Genomic DNA, 21701 nt, shown 5'->3' with positions numbered 1-21701 from the left:
ATAAGAGACCATTAAAATTAGGGTGCCAGATTTAATAGGAACATCTCTGATTAGTACTAAATTTTTTTAAAAAATATTTATTTATTTGTTATGTATACAATATTCTTTCTGTGTGTATGTCTGCAGGCCAGAAGAGGGCACTAGACCTCATTACAGATGGTTGTGAGCCACCATGTGGTTGCCGGGAATTGAACTCAGGACCTTTGGAAGAGCAGGCAATGCTCTTAACCACTGAGCCATCTCTCCAGCCCAGTACTAAATTTTTGAAGATGCTCTTGTGGTTTCTTTTTTTTTCTTTCTTTCTTTTTACCTTTAATGTAGGAGAAATATACTACTACTCAACCTCTACTGTAAGGTTGGTAGCCCTGAGAACTCCTTGATCAATGTAGCATGTTATGGATACATTCCTACTCCCAAAGAGAAGAGGGGCAGACATGTCCACATGCAACGTGGTTTCTTGATATAGAATCATACTGCTTATAATTATGGCTATCTTGACTCCTCCAAACTTAGTCTGCTTTTATTTGTTTGTTTGTTTTTTGGTACAGGGATTCTCTGCACAGCTTTGGAGCCTGTCAAGGTTGGCCTTGAACTCACAGAGGCCCACCAGCCTCTTGAGTGCTGGGATTAAAGGCGGGTACCACCACAGACCAGCTGCTTTTTTTTTTTTTAAATCTGAAAAAGATAGGATTTACAATTAAATGTTATAGAATGATAATTCTTGTTTTATCCCATCTAATGGCAATTGATGTAACGGAATCTTGTCTTTGAAAAGAAAAAGCAGCACTTCTCTAACTCTGTGCTTTTGTTTTCCTGTTTTACTAATTTCTTTCCATTTCAAATTGTTTAGCCCATTCTTTATGTCAGAATTGCATTTTTTTTTCCGAGATAGGGTTTCTCTGAGTAGCCCTGGCTGTCCTGGGACTCGCTTTGTACATCAGCCTGTCTCTGCCTCCTGACTATTGGGAAGAAAGGGGTAACTGCCCGGTCAGAACCGTGTTCTTTCCACGCCTCTACCTCTACTTATCCTTCAGTTGTTTCAGTATTTCACTATCGAGAATCAAGGCCATAAAGCTGTTACATGGTCTCACTGTACTGTGCAGTCCTTTTGAAGACATCCAATTCCCAAGCAACACACATTTGAACATTTGTTTATTATTTGTGTCTGTGCCTCTTCAGCAGCAAAGCTAAGTGTATTTTTCTCGGGATTATATCCCCAGTAGACAAGGCAGCACTGTGCAGGACACGTGAAAGTAGCAAGAGAAATCTATGTAGTGAATAAACAGACATTTAAGTTTATTTCCAAAACCAACTGACTGGAACCTGTTTTTACAAATAAGCAAAAACCCGAAGCTTGAGGTTTAGGCTTAGGGAGTCCCTAAAGAATTTTGATTCTTTTTAGTTTTTTTTTTTTTTTTTTCAAGCAGAGCTGGAGTTTGGATCTCTGGTTCCAAGCTTGGCATGCTACCCAAGCACTGTACTGCTAAGTCCAGCCTAAGGTTTTAATTCTTAATTTTTTATTGCCTTACATTTGTCAACCACTTCTTTATCTGCGCCTGTTTGTAGCTGGGAATACAGTCGTGTACCACCATTATGCACTACCATTGCATAGTCACACTTGGAAGTCTAGATAGGCAAGAATCTTAGCGAGGTAAATGTAAGCAAGAGTAACGTATTTAAATAAGTGCTCTGGAGGAAGATTCTTGCATATAACAATCCTACTCCCACCCAAATCCCCCCCCCCCCCTTTTTAATTAGTGGATCCAGACGGGCTTCTCTGGAAAAACCAACCAAACAAAAACTATCGAGGTCATTTAAAAGAGGTTAGAGTTACGGGGTTGGTTTATGTTCCAGATAGGCCGCAAGTGCATAGGCTTCGAGGCAGGGGAAAGCTTAGAGCATTAGGACACTGAAAATTGCCAGCATTACACTGCCGTCGCGGAGGTGGGGACAGTAGAGTCATTTCAAGGTTTAAGGGAGAGGCACGACCAGGAAGCTCTCTGCGGGCTGGGCTACTCTCAATTTGCACGTCCTCTCCCTCCCCTCCACGTCCTTCTGCGAGCGCAGCCACAACCAAGCCAGATAACTGCTAGCTGAGTGTGCAGAGGCTGTGCTTTGGCTAAGCGTTGGTTGGGATCATAGCTGGGAGAAATCGAGAGACCAAAGCATCCCGCTGTCACCCAAGCCCGCGTCCGCAGTGCCTGTGCACAAGGACCAGAATTCAATGGCAGCCTGAGGGGGAACGCGCGCTGGGTAACCGCTTCATTTACCGCGCCATTCTCGCTGGTTTTCGTCAGGCAGCCCGCCAGCGACGAAAAGATGTAGCCGTGCCGGGTGTAGGTGCCGCTCCCGGGGCTGCCTTCTTCCAAGTTACACAGACGTTCGCCTGCAGAAGAAATGCCGCATCAGCCACGGGCACCCAGAGGCTGGTTGTCACGCAGCATGGGACTGCTTGCGGAGACCGCTCACTTACCAGGGATGCAGTACCTCACAGGTGGTGCCATGCTTGTCCCGGTCCAAAACCCGGATGAAAACGAAGTCAAGTGTTCATTGGTCAGCTAGAGGAGCGGCTCCTCAGTAACACGTGCGGCAATTGGCACTTTTGACCTCGCCGTGGCGAGAGCAGGCCGGACTCCATTTCCCAGGCTGCTCCGGGACAGATCTCTGGGCGTGTCTTTGCGGGCTCCGGGACCCGCGCCTGCGCAGCTGAGTGATGATGGGCGGGCGGCGGGACCCGGTCCGCTGGCTGCCGCTGTGGGCTCTTGGGCATGGTGGGTCAGCCTGAGATTGGCCCGGCTCGGATCCCGAGCTGGAGCCGAAGGCACTGAGCGGCAGGCAGGGCAACTGGACTGAATTTGGCTGATTGAGAAGCTGGCAGGGGCAGGTAAGGACGAAGGCGCAGCGCTTGCCTCCCACCCGAGTGTCAGGTGTCCAGGCCTTTAAGTTCAAGTTCCTGTTCTCTTCATGCCCGGTCCTGCGTGATTGTGCCCTCCTGAGTCTGAGCGCACCTCAACCCTAGTCTGCCTCTCTAACTTGCCCATTTCACTGGTTTGGAGACTCAGATCCAGAGACAAGGTTTGACTTGTCTAAAGTCTCGAAGACAACCCAAGCTAGCCTGTTTTTTGACTTGATCCCATCATAGTTGGACTCCGCTGCTCTTGGAGACGACCTTTTTCCGGTTTTGTAAAACCACAGATTCTTCTCTTGCGGGCAGATACTTTAAAGGACGAGCCCCTCAACTGTGAAGGAGCAGCTCGACGTTAACATTACCGCTTCTTTTGCCTTCTTTTCGTTTTAGCTTGTTTGCCGGGAAAGAAGCCTCCATAAATGGAATATTGTGCTTTATTGATGTTTTACATCAGCTTGAGGTGGCAGAGGAGCAGCATTTTCTTGTGCAGATGAAATTTACCATGACTTTGATCGCGGTTTCATCTGCCGGAATTGGAATTTATTCCGTTCTCCCTTTCCCTCTCTGCCAATCCGGCTTCTTTGGGACACAGATGGTGATTTAGGGGAGGGCTGTTGTTTTTTGCTAGTCTCTAATCTGGTGGCAGATGGCCACTGTGGCCGGTGGGTACTACTGAGGGGGACACTGCTAATGGTTTGAAGGAAGTGTGCTTGCCCCTGAGGGCATCCATGCCCTCTTGCCACACTTAGGTTTAAAATATATGCCTTTTCTCTATTTCCTGAGGTAAAACCTCTGCTTCACTTTTGACCTATGGACAATACATTTCCTAGCATCGTCATTGTCCCCATGGCCCACTAGCTAAAGTGAGGAGAGGGGCCTGGCTTCACATTTTGTTCACTCAAATTTGATCAGCATCTGCAAGCTTTCAATTTTACATGTTTGTTTTCTGGTTTGATTGGCCCTATAAAATGTATTATTGTTCTTTGGTGCTATGATTCTAATAATGGTTCTATTTCTTTACTAATCAGAAAGAATGAGAGCAACAAATACTTTGATGTTATCGCCTTGGCAAGAGTGTCCTTGCTGGCTTCCGTAGAGCTGACCAGCTTTGCGCCTCTCCAGGCCATTCGTTCAACCACAGGTATTCACTGAATGCTTGTTGGGGCCAGGTATTAGTCTAAGGTGTTCATAAGCATCTGATTTAAACCTTGGCTACATTGTGTGTGTGTGTGTGTGTGTTTGTGTGTGCGAACATGCATTTATATGTTTAAAAAAATTAAAAGTTTGGGCCAGGTATGATGCTGCATGCCTTTAATCCCAGCACGCGGGAGACAGAAACAGGTGGATCTCTGTAAGTTCCAGGCCTGCGTGGTTTATAAAGCAAGTTCCAGGACAGCTATGGATGTTATATAGAGAAACCCTGTCTTGAAAAAGATAAACAACAGCAAAAAAATTAAGGTTTAGAGAAGGAGGTTACTGGACTACTTAGGAAAAGAATTGAATCTTAAATAGGGTATACATAGAAGAGAATTGGTCAATCGAGCCTTTGAAATAGGTATTTCATTCAGAATCAAGAATGTAGGAGGTGACCGACAATCTGATTTTTTAAAAAAATTTTTAAAGATTTATTTCTTTATTATGTATACAGTGTTCTGCCTGCATGTATTCCTACACACCAGAAGAGGGCACCAGATCTCATTATAGATAGTTGTGTGCTACCATGTGGTTGCTGGGAATGGAACTCAGAACCTCTGGAAGAGCAGCAGTGCTCTTAACCTCTGAGCCATCTCTCTAGCCCTGATTTATTTGTTTATTTATTTATTAAGACATAGTCTTCTGTCTTTCATGCTGGCCTCTAACTGATTGTGTAGCCAAGGGTGACTTTGACCTTCTGGTCCTCATGCCTCCAGGTGTACTTATACCACCATACTCAGGAGGCAGAGGCAGGCAGATATCTGTGAATTCGAGGCCAGCCTGGTCTACAAAAGCTAGTTCCAGGACAGGAACCAAAAGCTACGGAGAAACCCTGTCTTGAAAATTAAAAAAAAAAAAAAGAATTTGTATTTTTTTGACAGGGCCTTACTATGTAGCTCTGACTGTCCTGGAACTCACTATGTAGATCAACCTGAGTTGTCTTCTGAGTGCTGGAATTGAAGGTATGCACCACCACGCTCAGCTTTTTGAGGATTTTTTTTTTTTTTTTTTTTTTTTTGTTTTTTCGAGACAGGGTTTCTCTGTGGCTTTGGAGCCTGTCCTGGAACTAGCTCTGTAGACCAGGCTGGTCCCGAACTCACAGAGATCCGCCTGCCTCTGCCTCAAGGATTTTTTTTTTTTTTGAAAAAGACTAACCATGATAGCTCTGAGGTGACATATAACTTGCATTTATTACAAATTAGGAAATTACCTGAGTTTTGCACAGTATCACTATAAAAAGCATTCCAGCAACTAGAGCACTCTCCATTACTCCTAAAAAGAGATGTGCGGTGGTACACTGCTGTGGGACAGCACACCACCTGCCTCTGCCTCCCGAGTGCTGGGATTAAAGGCGTACACCACCACTGCCTGGCTTGTTTTTGTTTTTTTGAGACGGTTTCTCTGTGTGGCTCTGGCTATTCTGAAACTCGGCTTTGTAGAGCAGGCTGACCTCTGCCTCCTGATTGCTAGAATTAAAGGTATGCTCCACTACTGCCAACCTCAATTTTTCTTTTCTACTTTTTCTGTTAATTCTTTCTGCATCTTAGGAAGTGATGGAAAGGCTAGTTTCTTACCTGGTGCAGTGTCTATAGGTCTCTCCCCACTAAGCTCCAGTTTTCTTTTAGGCCTTTTTTTGGACGATTTCTTTTCACCTTTGGGTTTCCAAGCTTGTGAAAGGAGATAACTAGCTATTTTCTTTGAAAAGCCTTTTGCGGGGATGAACCAGGGTGCAAGCAGAGTACATTACTCCAGTTACTGAACTGAAACCCATCTCCACAGCAGAGTGACCAGGTCCAGTTTCTGCTGGGTTGTGAGCTGCCTGTTAAATAAGTCAGTGGGGTTGCTGAAGACAAAGCAGTATTCCCTGTCCAACATTAAAACATTATTTTTATGCAGCTAATGAGACTATCATGGAAAGTCTGTTGGAGTCTCTGTGTCCTGAGTTGTATTCATTGCTTGGGAAGAGTGCAGAGATGCAGGCACATTAAGAGGAACCATGGAGAGTGCTGAGGGCCAGTATGAAGTGCTTGGGAAGCTTGGGGCTGTGAGCATCAGTCACAAAAATGGTGCTTAATCAGAGAAGACCTGGAAAAGCTCCCAACGGGGCTGCTCCCTCCTACCACTTGTCTTGTGCTCTGAATACCTGAAGTTACCTTGGCTGCTATAACCCTGGCGATAGGGCTGGGAGTGGAATTGGAGACAAAGTATCTTATGTCCTGCAAGTGGGGGCTGACTGTCCTAACAGGGAATGAGGAATCATATCCTCTGGGTGGCCTATAATCCCAGCCCAGATGGGAGTAGGAACACTGGGATAGGACCAGGAAAGTTCTAGATTCAGGATCTTGGGCATTACATACAGAGTAAGCAGGAGATCCTGGGACAACCCCTCCCCCCCACTACCTGCTTCAACGCCTTGATAAGATACAGTGGCAGCTGCTTTGCTTATGTTGGTTAAGCTTTACTCCGTGGTCTTTCTAGACAGGTATCTTCAAAACAAAACAAAAAACTCTGAGCTTAGCTGTTAAAGTATTTGCTCCTCAAGCATGGTGACCTAAGTTTGATCCCACAGAACTCATGTAAAAAGACCAGTGCGTCTGTCTCTAATCCTGGAGAGGCAGAGATAGGTGGACCCTGGAGCTTGAGTAGCTGAATTGGTGAGTTTCAGGTTTAGTCAAATACCCTGTCTCAAAAAAGAAGGAAGAGGTGTATATATGTGTCAGGGGTTGGTGCAGCGGGTCACTGAAGGATTGGCTCAGCAGTTAAGAATACTTGCTGTGAGGGGAGGAGGTGGAAATTTTTAATAAAAAAAAAAAAAAGAATACTTGCTGTTTGTCATTGTTATTACTATTATTATTTTGGTTTTTCTGTGTAAACCTGGCTGTCCTGGAGCTTGCCCAAAGACCAGGGTAGCTTTGAACTTAGATCGCCTGCTTCCTGAGTGCTGGGAGTAGGGGCACATGTCATCTTGCCCAGTCAGACACTAACTATTCTTGCAGAAGACTCAGCACTTCCATGGCAATTTACCGCCATTTGTAACTTTAGCACCAGGGGATCTGACACTCTCTTCTGACCTCTGGGCACCAGGTACATACATGATACACATACATACATGCAGGCAAGCATTCATTAAAAAAAAAGTACGTGGAGAGTGACTAGGGAAGAAATGTTCGATGCCCACTTCTGGCCTCCACACATGTGCTGTACACACACAGGACTCCTCTGACTTGGCCAACTGTTTCTCCCTGTACTGTGGCCCTTCAGGTGTAAACTACTCGGGATTTGCTGTATGATCAGGTAATATAATGTAAATACTACTTTTGTAGGCTGAGAACCTTCAGTCCCTACCTCCTGTAATATGGTTGGAAGGTCTGTAGAAAAGTGACCTTTTTGTCTTTCCACAGCTGATGACTAACCTAATAGCCTAATTTGGCCTTAGTTTTGAGAAGCCTTCTCATTGATGGGGTAGGATAGGACAAGGATCAGGCTGGATCCTTTTATTAGTATTTTCTCCTAGGAGCCATGCGGGGCCAGCGGAGTCTGCTCTTGGGCCCAGCCCGCCTCTGCCTGCGTCTCCTTCTGCTCCTGGGTTATAGGCGTCGCTGTCCACCTCTGCTCCGGGGCCTGGTACAGCGCTGGCGTTACGGAAAGGTTTGCCTGCGCTCCCTGGTCTACAACTCCTTCGGAGGCAGTGACACTGCTATTGATGCGGCCTTTGAGCCTATCTACTGGCTGGTGGACAGTGTAATCCGCTGGTTTGGAGTGGTGAGTGATGATGCCCAGGAAGCACAGGGAAGGGCAAGTTTTGGGGGAAGAGGGGTGTTTCTGATAGGCTCACATAAGCTTTGGAACCCGACCTTCCATGCCCAGGGAAATGTCTTCTTGACCTCATTGGTGTTGGCAGGTGTTTGTGGTGCTGGTGATCGTGCTGACTGGATCCATTGTGGCCATTGCTTATCTGTGTGTCCTGCCCCTCATCCTTCGGACCTACTCAGTACCACGACTCTGCTGGCATTTCTTCTATAGCCACTGGAATCTGATCCTCATCGTCTTCCATTACTACCAGGCCATCACCACTCCTCCTGGATACCCACCCCAGGTAGGACCCCACAGGGACACGGGGAGGAGCAGAGTTGCACGCTATGGTAGCCAGTTCCATTAATGGGAGGGAGAGTGACTTGGAATCTTTCGAGACAGAAATATTGTGGTCCTGTAGTGGTTAAGATGTTCTTTTCGATTTGCACAGGGCAGGAACGACATTGCTACCGTCTCCATCTGTAAGAAGTGCATTTACCCCAAACCAGCCCGAACACACCACTGCAGCATCTGTAATAGGTGAGTCTTGACTTTGCTGTAAACCTTATTTGAGTTCCTCTTGCTAGACCCCTAAGGCCAAACCTGGCTCTGGAATCAGTTAATTGTGTGTCAGAGTACCTATCACTGTGCTTCCCATCTGTTGACACCTCGTCTTCAGTATGATCCTGTGAGGGAGGCATTATTGCTGCTTGTACAAACTAGGTGACGAGATGTTTCCTTGTCACCTAGCCAATAAACAACAGAACTGGGTTTGAAGGAAGGCCTGGCTGTCATCAGAGTCTGTGCCCTTTCCACCTCAGCAGGATGCTGGTCCTAGTAGGAAAGCCTTGTCACTGACATCTCAAGATCCTTGGCCACCGTAACACAGCCTGTGTCCCTCCCTCACAGGTGTGTGCTGAAGATGGATCATCACTGCCGTATCCTTTTGCTCTCTTCAGCCCAAGACCCAGCCAGGACCGTCGGTTTTCCCCTCAGAGCAGTCACTGCACAGGGCTCATAGGCACAAGCTCAAGACTTTCTAATTAGCATCAATCTCCAAAGAATACTGACTCATGAGAAGTTAGAAGAGGCATTGTTGGGGCATACCATCTTTTTGGGTGGGGGAGCAGAATGTTTATAGGCTTCTAGAATGATCTTGTAGGAGAAAGGAATTTTCTGGAAGGTCTTTTTTTTTTTAATATTTTATTTTATGTGCACTGGTGTTTTGCCTACATAAATGTCTGTGTGAAGGCGTCAGATCTTGGAGTTACAAATGTGAGCTGCCATGTGGGTGCTGGGAATTGAATCCAGGTCCTCTGGAAGAGCAGTCAGTGCCCTTAACTGCTGAGCTATCTCTCCAGCTCTCCTGGAAGGTCTTTTGTGGAGAATCAAAAGGGCCTTTGTGGCTGGAGGCGCCAGATACAATTGTGGGTCCCATTTTGTCTTTCCATGCACATGTCTGGCTAGCCTGAGTTAGGTTGAGTATTTGCAGGTAGTTAAGATTCTTGGAATCTGAAAGCTCTGAAAAGCATGGACAATTTTTACCTTAACCTTGGGAAACTGTCCTCTATTCTTGCCTTTGCTTGGGTGATGCCTTGAACTAAGGATGAGCTATAGGGGCTTAGACACCCCCAAATTATAGATTTGATCTTGTCCTTAATCATTCCTTCACCAGCCTGGCTAAACAACTGTGTGGGCCACTATAACCATCGCTACTTCTTCTCTTTCTGCTTTTTCATGACTCTGGGTTGTGTCTACTGTAGCTATGGAAGTTGGGACCTTTTCCGAGAGGCTTACGCTGCCATTGAGGTAAGCCCATGGTTAGGAAGAGAACGCAATAGAACAGAACAGAAACCTTTTCCCAATGATGGGGTTGTCCTAGTGGCCCAAGAGTATAACCAGCACTGTTTTCCGTCCCCTTAGAAAATGAAACAGCTTGACAAGAACAAACTACAGGCAATTGCCAACCAGGTGGGCAGTCTCCACACCACTGCCTCCTGCTGCTCGGGCCTGGGGGTTTAAGAGTTATTTATGTGAAAGGGCCTGCAGGCTAGTTGCCAGACCAGGCCAGAAGTTTCTAAGGAAGCTGTCATGGTAAACTAAGTAGCCTGGGGGCAAACTGGAAGTCTCTGGTATGGAAGTTTTAATTAATCTATGGCATCATCACTTCTTTGGGCTGAGCCTAGCCTAGACTCTGCCTTCCTGATAGCCTGAGCAGCAAGGGGTCTGTTAGTCTGTGTAATGGGGTTCCAGGGGACAGATACCATGCTGGGCGAGTAGCTTCAGGATCATTTCCCCTTCCCTATTCCTGTTAGGACCCCTTATTCTGTGAATCTGTGAACATCTGACTTGTATATAGCACTCCTGTTGCTTTTCCACAACCCCCTGCCGTTAGCCCATGTGAGGTCTAGATCTATCTCTAGTGGATGCAGCCACAGAGTGAAGGGAATGTGGTTGGCTAGAAATAGGAGTGGCTTCCCCTGGAGTCCCGTTACTGCTGTCAACCCACAACTCAGCCCCTTTTGTGCTTTGCTATCTTGTCCAGACCTGCTCTACCCACTGTCTGTTTGTGTGATGGTGCCACTGGGCTTGGTCCACCCATCTGGCTGCTGGTCTGATTTCCTCTGTGGCTTTAATCCCCATTTTTATCTGCCTAGTTTTATTAATTCCTGCCTGTAGGTGCTTGGGGCTCTGGTGACAGTTGCTGAAGACTGACAGAGCAAGGGAGCCAGGCTTTGCTGTTTTTTTTTTTTTTTTTTTATAGACTTACCACCAGACTCCACCACCCACCTTCTCCTTTCGAGAAAGAATAACTCACAAGAGTCTTGTCTACCTCTGGTTCCTGTGCAGGTATTTAACTCAGTTTTGATAGTTTTAAGGGAGGGAAACATAAGAAAACCTTTGTAGGTGCCCACACACAGGAAGGACTCATCTCTTAAGTAACCTACCATTGTCATAGTCTAGCTGAGGCTGTCAAAGAGTTCTTTAGCATTGCAGGTTATTAATACAATCATTCTTGTTATGTACCAAGGTAAGTTAAGCTATTGTTTTTATTGATTCCTAACCACAAAACAAGTAACTCTATTTGTTACTAAACACAAAACAAGGGAAATTGAAAACTCAGAGAAGTAAAGGGATTTGTCCTATGATGTGCAGCTAGGAGTTGCAGAGTAGAAATATGAATTTCTGCCAACCCCCATTCCAACCTCTTATGCTTATATGATCCTCTACCTTTTTTTTTTTTGGTTTATCATAACAGGCTTTCTCTATGTAGCCCTGGCTGTTCTGGGACTGGCTGGCCTCAAGACTCATTTAGATCTGCCTGTATCTGCCTCCCGCGTACTGGAATTAAAGGTGTACACCACCATGCCGGGCCCTCTATTTTCTTCTTTTTTAAAATGTGCATTGTGCCGTGGTGGTGCACACCTTTAATCCCAGTACTCAGGAGGCAGAGGTAGGATATCTGTGAGTTTGAGGGTCCTCTGGAAGAGCAGGCAGTGCTCTTAACCATTCAGCCATCTCTCCAGCCCCATTTTTTTTTTTAATTTTTCTTTATGTACATTGGTGTTTTGCCATGGGTGTCTTGTCCCATGGAACTAGTTACAGACAGTTTTAAGCTGCCATATGGGTGCACTCAGGTCCTCTGGAAGAGCAGTCTGTACTCTTAACTGCTCAGCCATTTCTCCAGCTCCCTCCGCCATTTTCTAAGTATGGACATTTTAAGGAACTCTACATTTTTCTCAGTGTACTTATTTTCCCATCTTCCTTTCTGTATACATTTTTTAAAACTCACTTTAACAGATCTTTTAAAAAAGATTTATTAATTTATGCTAGGTAGTGGTGGTGCATGCCTTTAATCCCAGCACTACTCAGGAGGCAGAGGCAGGTGGATCTCTTTTGAGTTTGAGGCTAACCTGGTCTACAAGAGCCAGTTCCAGGACAGGCTCCAAAGCTACAGAGAAACCCTGACCAGAAAAACCAAATAAATAAATAAGTGAATTGATTTATTATGTACACACAATGTTCTGCTTGCATATATGCCTGTAGGCCAGAAGAGGGCACCAGATCTCTTTACAGATGGTTGTGAGCCACCCTGTGGTTGCTAGGAATTGGATTCAGGACCTCTGAGTGCCTTTAACTGCTGAGCCATCTTTTCAAACACACTAGATCTTTAAGAGGTAGAATACATGTTCACCTAGGCCATATATGAGGAGATAAGGGAAGTGAGGCAGAGGCTATGAGCTAGTCATAATCACAAGCTTGATTTCCCACTGTTTTCTAGCTTCTAATTTCTACCAATTTTTGCCTTTCTTAGTTCTGTGGCACTGGCTCTGGGTGCCCTAACCATATGGCATGCTGTTCTCATCAGTCGGGGTGAGACTAGCATTGAAAGGCATATCAACAAGAAGGAGAGACGTCGGTTACAGGCCAAGGGCAGAGTGAGTGGGGAAGAGGGGACCTGGGTGAGCAGGTGGGTAACTGGATCCTCATCTAATAAACAGTCCATAATCAGGGCTGACTAGACAAGTTCTAAAAAGTCATAATTTAGCTCTAACCTTATCTCCAAGATGAGATTAAGCAGATGAAGTTTGTAGAAATATATTTTTTCTTGTCTCTAGGTATTTAGGAATCCTTACAACTATGGCTGCTTGGACAACTGGAAGGTGTTCCTAGGTGTGGACACAGGAAGGTAAAGACAGACAGCAGTGCTACGTAACAGCTTTGTGATGGGGAAGATGGTCCATACCCAGAAGCAGAGATTGTAATTGGGGTGAAGGTAAAGACAGTGCTGTGGAACCAAACTCCCATGATAGGGAAAATGGTCTGTCCACAGAAGCAGAGAATGTGGCTAGTGCCACTGAGGAATTTATAATTATTCTCAGGAATAAGAATAGCTACCATTTTATTTGAACCACTGGGGCCCAAGGCTAAAACTGTAAATTTAAGGAAACATTTGCTATATGCATATTATCATGTACATGCATGGTGCCTGTAAGGTCAGGAGAGGATAGTGGATAGATCCCCTGGGACTGAAATTGTAGTTGGTTATAAGCCGCTCTGTGGCTGTTAAGAATCAAACCCAGGTCCTCTGTGGGAACAAGAGCCATCTCTTCAGCCCTAGAACTGTGGTTTAAGAGCTCCTATTCAAGGCGACTACAGAAGAGTACTGAGAACACAGTTCTTAGGGAAGGGCACATAGGTAGGATGTAGTAGGCGCTAGTTATCTTTTATTTGTTTGACAGTGTGAGAGACTGAGGTGACCGACCTACATGTTGCAGGGATCCAACCGCAATATGAGGTTAGCTCTATTCAGTCCAAGAGACAAGAGAAAACCATTTTTCAAACTGTAAATTATTAGGCCAGGCACAGTTGTGCACATCTGTAATCCTAGCACTTGGAAGTCACAGGAGAGAGCATGTTCAAGATGGCTTTAGAGCCCCAGAGGATACAGTTCTCAGACAGAGATTAGAACTCTCATCATCTTCGTGTTTGATGTTTGACATCCAACCCAAGAACTCAGAACTAAAGGCATGTTTTCTTGGTCATTTCTCACAGGCACTGGCTGACCCGGGTGCTGTTACCTTCTAGTCACCTACCCCATGGGAATGGAATGACCTGGGACCCTCCTCCCTGGGTGACTGCTCACTCAGCCTCTGTGATGGCTGTGTGAGTAACAACTTGAACATTATTCGATGCTTGTTATGTCTCTTTCAAGAACTTCCAAGGGCAGCTTTTTTTGGAATCCATGACCATAAAGAGCCACTAGGCCTGCCTTAGAGTACTACTTAGGGACAACTCAAGAGCAATCTTCTGGCCATCTCAAAACAAGATACAGTTGGGTGACGGCAGCACATGACTTTGATCCTAGCACCCGGGAGGCAGAAGCAGGTGGATTTCTGAGTTCCAGGCCAGCCTGGTCTACAGAGCAAGTTCCAGGACAGCCAACGCTACACAGAAAAACCCTGTCTTGATAAACCAAAAAAAAAAAAAAAAAAAAGTGGAGAAATCTTACGACTGATGTCCCTTACTCAGGCAAACAAATTTTAGCCCCAGACCAGGGGTCAGACAACTAGCTACCTTATCCGATGCTGACTTTGATGTCCTCTAGGTCACAGCACTGGGGCTAGCCACCATCTCTCACTTTGGGAAAAGATTTTGTCAGGTATGTTGAAATTCTGGCTTCTGAATGGGACAAAAACAATAAGCCTATTGCCAAGGTCACTGCCATTTCTCACGTGCTGCAGAAGGAGCAGAAATAAAGGCATTTGATTTGTAAAGATGAATAGCTTCTGTGTTTGCCTTGGTGTCGGGGAGGTCTAGATAAAGAAGGCCTGCTAAATTTGGTGTCTCCTTATTTTGAAGAGCTAGAGGCTCTCCAGAACTCTATGTGCTATGTATATGTAGAATAAAGGAAATACATATCAATCCACCCATTACCAAAAAAAAAAAAAAACCCTTTTTATTCTCTGGCAAATGAACACACTTAAAACACCATCCCTGGCTCCCAAGGTCACACTCCCTTTTCCTGATATAGGGGAGCTCCAAAATCCAACATCTTTTCCTCAAATACAAGGCCCATTCAGTTTCTTCAACAATCCACTAGAAATCAGGACTCAAGTGTCTTGTCTTGCACAGCCATGCATGAGGGACCCAGCATCTGTACTACATCCATGGGGAAGACAGGTCAGTGGTCTCCTTGCCTTGGAGGGTGGCTCAATAGTTAGTCCCTGCAGGTTAGATTGTCAGAAGGGGCTAGGCCAGGACCAAGGGTTCAGCTACCTGGGCTCCCCAGCAGAAACCTGTAGGCACAAATGTTGCAATATTACCTTGAGGTTTTCCTTGGTCCCACCACTTCCTTCAGTCTACAGCTTACCATTCTCCCCTTGCAGACACTGCTTCCTTGCGTACAAGTCTCTTCTTGTCATCCAGAGGCTTGGCTAAGGCCCGGATCACCTGGGATTTGTATGGCAGTAGCTGTGAAGTCAGAGGACATCATCTTAACTCTTGCTGGAATGAGAAATAGGAAATTCTGCTTCTCTGACACCTATAACTCACATCCTGATGGAAGTGAAATGTGACCCACATTTTTGAATATATGTTTTTAATATATGGGTGTATCCCTAAGACTGTTGAAAATGGTTGTGAGCTGCCATGTGGGTACCGGGAATCAAACCTGGGTACTCTAGAATAGTCAGTGCTCTTAAGTAATGAGCCATCTCTCAAGGTCTATGTCCCCCCTTTAATCTGAAAGTCTGAACGCCAGCTTCACACATTAACTATATCCCATGTGCCTTATCCTTTAATGATTCTAAATTGATGGGAAGAGGCAGGATTACCAGTGTTACGAGGTGGTCAGGATTTACTGGATCCATTCTGAGTTCAAGATGCGTAGGGGAGTCTATGTTTATTTGTACGATGTATGTAGTTCTATCTTCTCACACAGAATTGGGTAGCTAATCTCACTTGAAAGCAAGTTAAGTACTCAACCAGGTGTGGCAGTCCACATTTGTAACCCCAACACTGAAGTAGGATGATTATAGCAAGTCAGGCCAGCTTGGACAACAGCATTAAACAAGCATTTCTGACTCCCGAGACTTACCACAGGAGTGGGCAGGCGAGTGAGGGCATGCATACACTGCAGAGCAGCAATCCGGACAGCCTGGAACACAAATGAGGTCAGGGCAGACAAAAGGAGAAAGGTACCAAAGGATGTGCTGGGGCTCAACGCACCATTGAAGGACTGGAGCTGAGGGTCAGGAATTTGGTGACCAGAGTATCAACATGAAGACTCATGATTTGGGGTGCTTCCAGTAGAAGGGGCTGGAGACAGCTGAGAGTAGAAAGCTGGACCACGGAATCAGGGCAGGACAGTGCCTCCAGCAGCAAGGAAAGGAGCTAAGAACCAATGGAAATGGGATGCACATTATGGTCTTAGATCTATATCTGCCCTCTCCCTTTCTGAGGGGTGATTATAGAACTCACTGTGGGCAGCTCTGGTAAAAGCACAGGCTTGGGCAGCCTGTTGAGTACATGAGACAGACCCTTTAGATAGTTTGGCTTCACATCTGAGGGAAAAAGAAAAAGATGATGCTTAGGAAAAAAACTGGGGTTAGACATTCAGTTTGAGAATATCAGTCTATAATGAGTAGGGAGTGTGATAGCTGAAGGCAATAGTTACAGGGCTCAGCAGGCTGAGGCAGGGGGAGTTAAGGCCAGCCTGATCTACAGCATGAGACCTGTTTAAAGATGGAGTTGAGGCTAGGGAAGATAAAGTGCTGTTTGTGAGCGTGTAGATTTGAGTTCAAGTCCCACTGAACCTTATGTAAACAGGTTAAGTGTGGCAGGGAAATGCGCACATATAATGCCAGCCTTGGGGGAGTGGACAGAGCACCTGGGGCTTGCTGGCTAGCCAATCTAAGCTGACTGAGAGATCTTCTCTCAAAAATTAAAGTAGAACAGCTGGCAAGATAGCTTCTTAGGTAAAGGCTCTTGCCTGTATGACCCAAGCTCAATCCCTGGAACCCATCTGGCATAACTTTTATAAGTTCTTCTTTGATCCCTGAGCACATACACATAACAAACATGTAAACAATGGAAGAGCAATCAGACCAGCAAGTTAATGGCACCTGCTGTTAAGCCTGATGATTTTGAGTTCAAACCTTGGGACCTACATGGTGGAAGGAAAGACCTCCACAGACATATTGTGTAGTATGCAGTTAAAAAAATGTAATAAAAGATAGCTGATGTTGACTTTTGGCTTCCACATGAACATGTTCGTTTTCTCTCTCTCTTAAGATTCTTGAGCTCACAATAGCTCCGATGTACCCATCAAGGAAAAGAGATGAAAGTGTGGCTTTGTAGGTGCAGATCACTCTGACGATAAAGCATCTGGATCTTAAATTACTGTAGAGACTGGCCAAGGAGATGTCCATGGATTTGGGGTTCAGCTTTCAGACACCTTGGGGAGCAGCATGGAAGCCTTGGACCAAAGCAGGCACATTGTCTGTGAAGAACCGCTGGCGGAACATAATCCGAACATCAGCATGGCCAGCACGAGTCAACACATCAGTGCAGTCAGACATGAGTAGAGAGAAGCCATCGGCTGCTGCAGGGCCTAGTTCTGGATCACTGAGGAGGCCCATGAGCTGGTGGGACCAAAATAAATACATAAATAAAAAAAGCCTTTGAGGTATGCTGGAAAGAAAATTCTCAAGTACCAAAAAGGATGAAAGCCTCATAAGAATAATAAACAAGGGGCTAAGCCGGGCGGTGGTGGCGCACACCTTTAATTCCAGCACTCGGGAGGCAGAGGCAGGCGGATCTCTGTGAGTTCGAGGCCAGCCTGGTCTACAAGAGCTAGTTCCAGGACAGGAACCAAAAGCTACAGAGAAACCCTGTTTCAAAAATCAAAAACAAAACAAAACAACAACAAAAAACCCAAGTAATAAACAAGGGCCTGGATAGGAGGACAGTGGTTGAAATCACTTACTGTTCATTTAGAGAACTTGGGTTCAGTTCTCAGCACCCACAAGGTGTCTTACAAACATTTATACCCTATTTCCAGGGTATCTGGCTATGTCCTCTGCTCTCCTTGGGCAGCAAGCAAGCATGTGTACATAAAAGCAAAATATACACATAATATATTTTTTCTTTTAAGATGGGTAGCTCTGTTTGCCCTGGTTGGATGGAACTCTCTGTAGGCAGACCAGGCTGGCCTCATACTCAGAGATCTGTCTGCCTCTGCCTGAGTGCCTTGAGTAAAAGGCATGTGGTACCATGCCCAACAAAAATACTAGTAAGAGGAAATGGGATCAAAAGGAGGTTCTTGTTTAGATTCCAGTTATGTATCAGGAAAGACTTACTCGGGTGGTAAGGCAGGTGCTGAGAGGATGGTATCTGAGGACTAAAGCCTTGGTTACCTGTAAGCAGAGGAAAGAGAAGTAAGGGTCTGACATTCAAACTCCAGAACTCCAAGCACACTTGTTACAAATGGTGGCTCAGGGGCTTTTGTAGTTTGAATGAGATGTTTCCCATAAGTCTTAGCCATTTGGATACTTGGTCCCCAGTTGGTGGCTGTTCAGAGAAGATTAGGTTTGGCTTTGCTGGAGAAGTATGTCATTGGGGCATGCTTTGAGATTTCAAGACTCAAGCCACAGCGTCTTTCTCTGCCTCCTGATTTTGGATCAAGATGTGAGCCCACAGCCATTCCAGCTGTCATGCCTCTGACCCCAAGACCAGTTGTAAACCCAATTAAATACTTTTTTTATAAGGTATCTCAGTCATGGTATTTTAACACAACAGTAGAAGAGGGACAATCATGAATATTTTGTCTATCTAACCAGCGTCTATGATACCTCCTCACCCAGAGCAGCAGAGCGAAAGCCTGATTACGAGAAGATCCAGAGGCCAGGCCAGTCTCCACTGTATCCATAGCAAGCTGGAGGAATTCATCCAACTGCTGCCCTAAGAAGAAAGGTACATAATGTTACAATGACAATGTAGTTTCTTCCTTTAATGACAAAGGATGTAAATCATTTACGAGCACAGTACTTGAGAAGCTATTAGAAAAAGACAATCAAAATGACAGAATGCCAGTAGCAGAATCTGGTGCAGTACTCTCAATAGCAAGGCACTGGTGCCTGAGGAGAGAGTTTCTACTCCAATAAAGACTTACACCACGGAGACTAGAAAAGAAGGCTCAGCAGTTGAGAGGGTACTAGTTGCTCTTGCAGAAGACCAGCATATGTCTCCAAGAACCCACAAAGTAGTTCACAACCACATGTGACTTCAGTTCCAGGGGATCCAATGCCCTCCACTCATACATACATACATACATACATACACACACACACATACGTAAGGCAAGCACCTTTTAAAAATATTTTCACTATTGTCTTTAAATACAGGTATGCATGTGTCTGTGTACAGCTATATACGTCTGAGTGCAGGTAGTCCTGGAGTCTAGAAGAGGGTGTCATTATCTTCTAGAGCTAGACTTAACGGCTGTTGTAAGATTTCTGACATGGCTGCTAAGAACTGATCCAGGAATCTAGTACATACTCCTAATTACTGAGCCATCTCTTCTGTTTCACAAACAAATCTATTTTTAAAAAATTATTCTTAATAGCACCATGATGGAATAAGATGGCAGAAGTGAGTTGAACGTGCTCCTTCTATTCTTGTTTTGAACCCTGAAATGCTCTGCCAAACTCTAGTCTCTGACAAGACTGTCAGAGGACAGTAACTGAAGTCATTATGAGTTCCTTTAAGGAGAACAAGAACTAAACGTGTAGATTTTATCACTAGGTGACAAAGAAAGGCTTCTATCCCAGGCCCAGCCCAGTACCTGGAGGGTGCTTGTTGAGGAGTCCTGCGAAGCACTTGGCGGCGGCAGTGGAAGAAAAGGGGCAGCTGTGGCAGCAGCTCTGCTCCAGAAGTTCCCGCATGAGTCGGTTCAGCTGAGGGATTTCCACCTATAGAAAACCTGGCCATGTAATGGACCCAGAAGACACTTGAACTCCAAGAAATACTCAATAGAAAGTGACATCAGAGATCAGCATGGGAAAGAACTTCTTTAAATGGGGGAAGCAAGAAAGCTTAGCCTGTGGCCAAGCTCAGCCCAAGGTCATCTGAGTTCCAGAGTCTCAAATGTGCCCACTTACATTTCGTGGCAGGGAGCAGACAAAAGCTGTAAGCAGTGCAACCAGTCGCCTCTGTGTAGAGGAGCCACTCTGTGAAGGAAGAAGAGCTCTGATGAGCCTGTCTTACTGGTAGTAGGCATGTATGTCCCTATGCCCATCCCAGAATAGTCCTAAAGTTGAGTCTAAAGGATATAAACTCCAAGATTCAAACCATCAGAGCTATTAGATTATTACCTGGAATGGCTGGAATCGGCTTGGGAAGCTATTCTCAGGAAGAAAGGAGGTGTTGCCATCTAAGAAGAGGGGCACGATGCACATGACACTCTGGGCAGCTAGTCTGGAGAGAGTACCGGGTGTCATTTAGAAGCCAGAGTATGTGCACATCTGTGTGCAGGTGCCATGGTTATCCATATATTCAACATGTTAATTTGGCACAATTATTTGCACAATCAAACCCTATCCTCTTAGCCTACAGTTTTATGAGTTCAATGTATATTTTAAAAACAGTTCACTGGTGACCTCAAAAAACAAAAACAAACAAAACCCATTGATCCCAGGACTGGAAAGATGGTTCTGTGGATAAGAGCACTTGTTCTTCCAGAAGACCCACGTTTGGTTACCAGAACCCACATGGAGGCTAACAGTTGCAACTAAATTTGAAAGGATCAGACACCTGTCGTCATCAGGCACCACATACACGTTGTGCACACATACATATACAGGAAAAACACTTAACACACATGAAGCAAAAATAAACCTAAAAAATTCCCTAGCAACATAAATCACCAACAAAAACCACTAATCCCAAGGCTCACCCAACAGTCTGTGGTGTTTTTAAAAGGTCCTTCCTTTTCTTTTGTCATCAAACTTATAAAACAACTGCTTCCATACTTACATACAGGAACAAGAACAACTGAGAAAGCACCACCTGTGACTCCTGCTCAAGAATGTTTTCTCCATCCCTGAGGTTCAGGTCACTCATGTTATACTCACTCAGGGCTCAGGTGGGTAGTAGCAGTTCCAATGACAGATGCCAAGGCAGCCAAGACCTCATCCTCCAATAGTACTCTTCTCAGAACTGAGGATTCCTTCTCTGCAAAACCAAAACACCTATGCGTGACAATCTATAGACCCATAAAGCCACTACTGGTTCAGAAACCTAAATCTGGCCTGGAGGTGGCAGCATATTCCCTTTAAAGGCCTTTAAACAGGCGGATCTCTGTGAGTTTGAGGCCAGCCTGGTCTACAGAGCAAGTTTCACAACAGCCAGGACTACATACACCCTGTCTCTCAAAAAAAAACAAAATCCAAATTTGGGTCAAGACTGCCTATAATTAATATCAGCCTTACAAGCCTGAAGCAGGAAGACTGTGGGCTTATGGTCAAGCCTGAGCTAAACAGTGAGACTAGCAAAGAAGGAGGAAGGAATTCAAAGTACTTCTTGTCCATCTCATAACAGGCTAATAACTCTGGAGTATTCTTTCTAAAAAATTTATTTTTAATTAAATTATGTATATATGTATTGTGTGTGCACGTGCTGGGGGTAGGGGATCTATGCACATGAATGCAGGTGTCCTCAGAGTCCAGAAGAGAGTATGGGATCCCCTGGAGCTAGAGTGACAGGTAGTTATGAGCCACCTAAGTTTGGGAACTACTGAGCTATCTCTCTAGCCCCTAATATTTCAGGGTTCCCCACCACCTTTGGAGACTGGGTATCATTATGTAGCATTAGCTAGCCTGGAACTTGCTATGTAGACCAGGCTAGCTTCAAACTTACTCACAGAGATCCACTTGACTTTGCCTCTTGAGTGTTAGAATTAAAGGCATGGACCACCATGCTTTTTTGGGAAAAGGGTCTCATGTAGCCCAGGCTATCTCTGAACTCCTAATCCTCTTGCTTCTACTTTCCATTGGGATTATAGGAGTACTCCACCACACCTGGTAAAAAGCCAATAAGTCAATATATCCTGCAGAAAAGTTAGTGTTTAAAATCTTGCAGTGAGGGGGCTGGAGAGATGGCTCAGAGGGTAAGAGCACTGGCTGCTCTTCCAGAGGTCCCGAGTTCAATTCCCAGCAACCACATGGTGGCTCACAACCATCTATAATGAGACCTGGTACCTTCCTTGCCAGCAGTACATTGTATGCTAAATAAATAAATAAATCTT

The 21701-nt window shown here is 45.2% G+C and overlaps 3 protein-coding genes and 1 non-coding gene across 16 annotated transcripts in view; 1 reads left to right on the top strand and 3 right to left on the bottom strand.

Annotated features, from left to right (window-relative positions):
* Nucleotides 1–2519, bottom strand: part of Exosc1 (exosome component 1) — a 10334-nt gene extending 7815 nt beyond the window's left edge. Inside the window, exons 1-2 of the mRNA XM_050144396.1 lie at nt 2474–2519; nt 2271–2386 (exon numbers count right to left, since the gene is read on the bottom strand). Of these exons, the coding sequence (XP_050000353.1) occupies nt 2271–2386; nt 2474–2504 (147 nt within the window). The 5' untranslated portion in view covers nt 2505–2519. The remainder of the gene's footprint in view (nt 1–2270; nt 2387–2473) is intronic.
* LOC126506347 (small nucleolar RNA U109) lies at nt 314–448 on the bottom strand. Its single transcript, XR_007593197.1, has one exon. It is a non-coding gene; the product is annotated as a small nucleolar RNA U109 (small nucleolar RNA).
* A 176-nt stretch (nt 2520–2695) lies between the features above and the next one.
* Zdhhc16 (zinc finger DHHC-type palmitoyltransferase 16) lies at nt 2696–16850 on the top strand. 9 transcript variants are annotated; one of them, XM_050144329.1, is made up of 14 exons: nt 2697–2884; nt 3937–4049; nt 7617–7864; nt 8004–8198; nt 8346–8434; nt 8804–8832; nt 9570–9703; nt 9818–9865; nt 10659–10744; nt 12210–12333; nt 12514–12584; nt 13451–13561; nt 14004–14057; nt 16691–16773. In XM_050144329.1, exons 3-13 carry the CDS (start codon nt 7622–7624, stop codon nt 14020–14022), a joined length of 1149 nt encoding a protein of 382 aa, XP_050000286.1. In that variant the 5' UTR covers nt 2697–2884; nt 3937–4049; nt 7617–7621; the 3' UTR covers nt 14023–14057; nt 16691–16773. The 9 variants fall into 9 exon arrangements, 7 of the variants coding, with proteins under 7 accessions (XP_050000298.1, XP_050000286.1, XP_050000291.1 ...); XM_050144341.1 differs by lacking the exon at nt 16691–16773 and having other exon boundaries at nt 2696–2884; nt 7604–7864; nt 14004–14178; XR_007592118.1 differs by lacking the exon at nt 16691–16773 and having other exon boundaries at nt 12514–12671; nt 14004–14102.
* Nucleotides 14332–21701, bottom strand: part of Mms19 (MMS19 homolog, cytosolic iron-sulfur assembly component) — a 37416-nt gene continuing 30046 nt past the window's right edge. For 3 of the 5 annotated variants that reach the window (XM_050144276.1, XM_050144285.1, XM_050144300.1), the window contains 12 exons: nt 20530–20629; nt 19771–19873; nt 19558–19626; nt 19242–19368; nt 18258–18358; nt 17758–17814; nt 16854–17040; nt 15878–15960; nt 15626–15790; nt 15495–15554; nt 14769–14869; nt 14332–14694 (listed from right to left, as the gene is read on the bottom strand). In XM_050144276.1, the coding sequence (XP_050000233.1) occupies nt 14667–14694; nt 14769–14869; nt 15495–15554; nt 15626–15790; nt 15878–15960; nt 16854–17040; nt 17758–17814; nt 18258–18358; nt 19242–19368; nt 19558–19626; nt 19771–19873; nt 20530–20629 (1181 nt within the window). In that variant the 3' untranslated portion in view covers nt 14332–14666. Of the gene's footprint in view, nt 14695–14768; nt 14903–15494; nt 15555–15625; nt 15791–15877; nt 15961–16799; nt 17041–17757; nt 17815–18257; nt 18359–19241; nt 19369–19557; nt 19627–19770; nt 19874–20529; nt 20630–21701 lie in introns of those variants that run through there. The other 2 variants (XM_050144293.1, XM_050144309.1) reach the window with 2 other exon arrangements.

This window comes from Alexandromys fortis, unplaced genomic scaffold, assembly GCF_014885135.2.
Source record: "Alexandromys fortis isolate MF-2015 unplaced genomic scaffold, M_Fortis_MF-2015_v1.1 scaffold_16, whole genome shotgun sequence".
NCBI classification, from domain to species: domain Eukaryota; kingdom Metazoa; phylum Chordata; class Mammalia; order Rodentia; family Cricetidae; genus Alexandromys; species Alexandromys fortis.
Note: the sequence above shows the minus strand (reverse complement) of the source record. Positions and strands in the feature narration are given on the sequence as shown.

Bases quoted from the DNA above. Each gene is read 5' to 3' on its own strand.
- Zdhhc16 (XM_050144334.1), top strand. From the start codon at position 7,622: ATGCGGGGCCAGCGGAGTCTGCTCTTGGGCCCAGCCCGCCTCTGCCTG. The intron at 9,866-10,658 runs GTGGGCAGTCTC...TTTTTTTTATAG, and splicing joins TACAGGCAATTGCCAACCAG to ACTTACCACCAGACTCCACC. The intron at 12,334-12,513 runs GTGAGTGGGGAA...TCTTGTCTCTAG, and splicing joins GGTTACAGGCCAAGGGCAGA to GTATTTAGGAATCCTTACAA.